The sequence below is a fragment of the Suricata suricatta genome, chromosome 7 (assembly GCF_006229205.1).
Source record: "Suricata suricatta isolate VVHF042 chromosome 7, meerkat_22Aug2017_6uvM2_HiC, whole genome shotgun sequence".
In the NCBI taxonomy this organism is placed as follows: domain Eukaryota; kingdom Metazoa; phylum Chordata; class Mammalia; order Carnivora; family Herpestidae; genus Suricata; species Suricata suricatta.
Window position 1 is genome coordinate 101255560 of NC_043706.1, and position 5240 is coordinate 101260799.

General features: G+C 51.3%; 1 protein-coding gene across 1 annotated transcript in view; it reads right to left on the reverse strand.

Annotated features, from left to right (window-relative positions):
* VGLL2 (vestigial like family member 2) overlaps nucleotides 1-5013 on the reverse strand; it is a 32828-nt gene extending 27815 nt beyond the window's left edge. The window contains exons 1-3 of the mRNA XM_029943215.1: nucleotides 4764-5013; nucleotides 2175-2487; nucleotides 6-164 (exon numbers count right to left, since the gene is read on the reverse strand). Coding sequence (XP_029799075.1) covers nucleotides 6-164; nucleotides 2175-2487; nucleotides 4764-4844 — 553 coding nt within the window. The 5' untranslated portion in view covers nucleotides 4845-5013. The remainder of the gene's footprint in view (nucleotides 1-5; nucleotides 165-2174; nucleotides 2488-4763) is intronic.
* Between the last annotated feature and the right edge of the window lie 227 nt (nucleotides 5014-5240).

The following is a 5240-nucleotide window of genomic DNA, read 5'->3' on the forward strand; positions in this document are numbered from 1 at the left end:
GTGGCCGTGCAGCCCGGCCGGCGAGTAGGGGTCGGCGGCGGCGAAGGGCAGCTCCGAGTGCGCGGTGGCCAGCGGGCTGCCCAGCGGCGCGGGCACGGGAGCCTGGTACGCGCTGTTCCAGAAGGAGGCGGGGAAGCTGCGCTGGCTCATCGGGAAGGAGCCGTCTGCAGGCAGGCGAGGCGGAGGGGAGGAAAGGAAGAGAGGAGCGCGTCACTGCAGGTAGATGAAAGCCGGAAAGCCGAATGCGCCAGGCAGGCAAAAGGCGGGCGAGCGGCCGCGGGGGGCTGACCCGCTGCGCGCCCACGCGGGGGGCGTCTTTCTGAGGGGGCTGCACCCTGCGAGTTCGAGGTCGAGGCGCCGCAAAGTGGGAGAAGCTCTTTGGGAAGGAGGGCTGCTTCCTCGGATTTTGCAGACGCGTTTCCGGTACGGAAACCCCAGGACAAGGCTGGGAGAGGAAGAGCGGTGAGACACCCCCTTGCAGTTCCAGTTTGGGGGCGCAGGGAGACTTTTCCGACCACGGGCTGCGCGGCCTCGGCGGCCTCTGCGCGGACGTGGCCTCCCTTTCCCACCCGCAGCCTCTCCCCCAGCTAAAGATACCTCTTCCCACTCTTGGTCGGCAGCCTAGCGATTTCACTACCCCCTCTCGCGTTTCACCTCCCCAGCTCCAGAAAATGTGCCTCTCCAAGGCCTCTGATAGACTGGAAGTCCATCGACATATTTCGAAGTCTTGCTATTATTAGCCTCCTTTCTAGAAACCTTCTTTCAAATGTTTTTTTTTCCAAGAACCAAGCAAAAGAGTAAACTAGACAGATTAAAAGGGCAGCTGTATTATTTGCAGAGGGACATAAAGGGACAGATCTTTTACGTTTTAATTAATAATATTTGTTCGTTAAAGTGCGGACTGCAGGAATAAGCGCCAGGAATAATAATTATTATTTTTGCCAGTATCACCGTTGACCCCTAGTGCCTGGAAGCATTTTAAGACAGCAGCCTTTGGGTCAAATGTGTTGCTTTTAGGGGAAGGGGAGGGAAAGAAAGATTTAATTCTAGGGACCTGTATTGAGCACCTCCTTCTAGGGAAGGCATTTGCGGCACATACTAGAGAATTAGAAATGCATTCTAAGTGGTGAACCGTCTTCCTGTTAAAAATAGGCAACTGGAGAAGAAAAAGAATGTTTGGGATCTTGTCTAGATAAGGCTTGCACAAACTGTCAGACACTCTCAAGAAAAAAAGGGAAGGCGAGAGTTGTCATTTTCCTCCAAATGTAGTATTGTTTTCCTTTTTACAACAAAGCCGTCATTTCTCAGCTTGGTACATATCAAAAACTAAGTTTAGTGAGAAAATTTCTCTTTGTCGTGGAAATAAAAGGAGATTGAAATTTCAGAACGGAAGGGAGATTTCGTTGACCTGTCCAATCAATCGGTGTCCCAGGCTAGAGAAAGCATTGCTTTGTGAGCAGGGTAACGATAAAGAGGGTGTTGTGTTTGGGGAAAAGGCTTAGAGGTGTTTTGGCTGTACTTAAATTTTTACTTCTTTGCTACTTTATAACTTTCTTACTGAAAGACATTTTCTGCTTCAAGATTTCCTAAAGAACTGAAACCTGGCAAAAAGCGTAGGGACGTTTTAGGAGACATTCTTCAGCAGGTTTTGCTGACAGTGGGGTCTAAGCCTTTTTTTTCTCTGGGCAAAGTCTCAGGAACTGCTAAGTGCCCTGTAAGTTGTTGTAGATGCAGATCTTCCTTAGGGCTTGGGAGAGTATTGGAAACCTCACATTTCCACAGCACAGTTCCACACATTTTTCTATTTGTTGAACAGCCATCTCCAGGGATAGTTAAGAAGGCAGGTATTATTCTAATTTTAGAGAGCAGTAAAGAGAGCAACCTCAAAAACGGTTAAGAAACTTGCCCAAGGTCATATAGCGAGGAAGGGGTAGAGGCAGCACGAAAACCCAGGACCCCCAGTTCCAAGGCTAGTGGTTTTCTAGGTCAGTGCTCTGCTCTGTCTCTTCAAGGAGAGATCTTTCTTCAGTGCTTTTACTCATCTCCTCACATGCCCATCCTCAACTCCTCTGACACCTAGTATCCTTTCAGCTGCCTGCGCTCCAGCCTCTTGCAGGTGGGCCCCAGGCAGAGAGGCCTCTCTCTTTGCCCTTAGAAGCGGGCCCTTTACTCACCCCGCCAGGGCCCCGAGCTCCTGGGTGCTTTGCTGCTTGTACAGCTTGGGGAATAGCTGCTCGGCTGGCTCAGGGCCCTGCTGAAGTGCTCGTCCACCACGGAGCTGATGTCTCCCTGGAAATAGGTGAAGAGGACGCAGCGGGAGTTGATGTACTCTGCCTCTGGTGGGCGCTCTTTCTCTGGGCTGCCTTCTTCCTCTTTTATGTTGGCAGGAGTTTGGCTGGAAAAGGAGGAGCTGCCGCTGCTACTGCTGTTGCTGGGGCTGGTGTTGCACTCTTGGGCTTCCTGCATTTTGGAGTAATAGGCAAGTTTCTGCTCAAAGAGATGAAGAATAGAGAAGTCAGTTTCAAAAGAGATGGCAAGTTGGGCTCAGATCCCTAAGGTACCCAGAGGAAAACTGATATTCATGCAGAAGCCCCCGTGCTCAGTAACATGCGCCAGCTTCTTGACAGGCAGACTGCCTTTCTTGGTGTCTCTGTCTCCCCAGAACTGCCGCTAAACCGCAAGGAAAGCTCTCTGAAGGTGTCAGGGTAAAGGTCCCAGAAGATGCCTTAAGTAGCCAGGATATAAGCAGTTTTGATCACAGAGCCAGGCTCAGGGCAGACGTATTTTTAAAATCAGGCTCCAAGGATGAAGGGCATCCAACTCCAGCTAGGGCCTGATTGTCCCCTGCTTCAGAATCTGAGGTAGATGCACAAGATGCAAGATTTTAAGCATCGTTGTGACAGAGCATGAAAATACCAAAATCCACTCCATGCAGCCAGGACTGTGAAGGAAGAATTGCGGCGGTGACACCGTATGAGATGGCTCCATTTGGGAAAGAATCGTGTGGGGGTAAACACGTGGAATGACATCCTGACATGGATCATTTTAATAAAAGCAAGTTGATATTTGTTTGGTCGTCCATAAAATGTCCACTTAGAAGTCTATCTAAGTTTTTAAAGAGCTCTTTTTCTGAGCAAGGAAGAACCAGTGGGCTCTGAGCACTTCTGCCCTCACCATCTCTATGCACACTGAGGAACAGGTCATAAAAAGGAGAGAAGAAAATCTTGGCTGTGACGTTGAGTGAACTGTGGCTGTCTGGTAGAGATTTTTAAAACCAAGTGTGGCTGCTGAAATATTTTCTTAGAAATGAGCAATGGATTGAATGTAGTGTTAAAGCATTTATGCACGCAGAGATGGCCTCGAAGCCAGCTGGTCATACAAAGATGAACAGAGATCTTAATGGAATAGATTATTGGTCCAAAGCCAGGGAGGAGAAAGGACCAAACAGATAGAAAATCAACCCACCTCTCCTCTTTGCAATAGTCACAGCCTGGGAAGGAGCCATCTCAGACACTGAAGCCAAAAGACTGTAGTTATTTAGCAATATCACCACTTCCACCACATTCCCACTTGGCTTATAATGAGGGACTCTGGTGACTTCCCAAATGAATATTGTGAGACTAAACAAACTCCTAGATGGAAAGTTTAAAAAGGGGGAGGTAGAAGGAAAAAAATGAAAAGCCAAACCTACTCGCTCCATCGTTAATTCAGCACGAAATTTTCAAATAGACGTTCTGAATTTGCAAGCAACATGGGCAAAAACTTGGACTGGGGGTCCAGATGTATTTCCGTCTGTCTGAAGCAGAGGTCCAAGCCCTCACTTTGGAATCTGTTCGGGACCCCCACGGAGCCCTGAGTGTTTGAACGCAATTCTTTTACTGAACTAAGGGCCTCAGTTTTTACTATGCCAGTTGAGGAAATGCAAAGAAAAAACTGGCCATCCAGACCCAGTCCTGAGAAGAGATAGTGTAATTATGTAAATAAAATGTAATAATTAAACGAAACTTAAAGAGTTTGCCGAATTGGGGTTAAGGGGTCTTCTTACAGGTGGGTTTGGGGAGAGCAGGACAGCCTGATGTAGATACTCAGACTCTAGAAAGGCGAAAAGAGTATTATCTTTGAAGCTGTCCTCCGCCAAGTCAACTGCACCCCAATAATAATCTTCAGAACTTTGCAGAGCAAAGAGGATAGAACCCATGCTTTTGCGCAGTTCTCTTTGTAACAAAGTCTCTGGTTCTGGAATTAAGAGGCCGGATCTTTTGAGAATTTAAACGGAAAAAAGTGATCCCTTAGATAAACTTGCACGGATGAGAAGCCAGGTCTTTGCATTTCAGACAGAAAGACAGAGATCGGTCTTTACTTTTGTTCTGTGGTCATTTTCACCTTTGAGACCAAAGTTTGGTTTTCCCTGCGTGAGCGTTGATCGCAGCTCCCCTCACCCGCACCGAGGGATCGGGAGTCCGACCGACTCGTCGGGGGCAATCCAGCTCGCGCGGACCTCTTCTGATTGTTCCCCGGAAGGACGGGGCACGCATTAGCAGGGCTTAGCTGCCTTCCCGGGAGCGCAGGTGGACGCGCTAGAGGGGTTAGCTCAACCTACCGTGTGGCAGCGCCGGCATTGCCCGCATCCCCGCGGCTCCCGCCGCTGGTAGGACGCCCCGGACCCGGGCGGAGGCGCCCCAGACCTCGGGGTACAGGCGGTGCGCCCGAGAGCGGGGACGCGCCATCCGTCTCCGTGGTCCCAGCCCGGGGTAGACACGTACCTGGTGGTAGGGGGTGTAGGCGGCTGCAAAGTAAGGCTGGGGAGGACCATAGACTTGGTACATAACATCCAGACAGCTCATGGCTCCCCGCAGCAGAGACGGCTAAGTGTTTTATCATCAACTCTCGGTCGGTGGAGCGCTGTGATGCTGCATGAGCGGCGCTCGGGCTCGAGCTCCCGAGGCATCTGCGGCGGAGCGGTGGGCAGCGCGCTCCGCGGCTCGGGATCCCGCTGGCTAGCAGGCTCCCCTCCCACCCGGCAATTTCAACCCGGACGCTGCTCCGGGACAGAAGCGCCCGTGCTCCCGCTAGTGGGCATTTAAACCCCACGCCGGATAGGCGTGCTGACGCCACTCTGGGCCGCGGAAGGGGGAGGGGGCCGTGGGGGGAGGCGGGGACCGGGGGCCAATGGGGAGCCAGAGACGGGGGCCGGGGCGCTAACGAAGTGTTTCTCGGGGCTGCCCGGCGGCAAGCTGGTG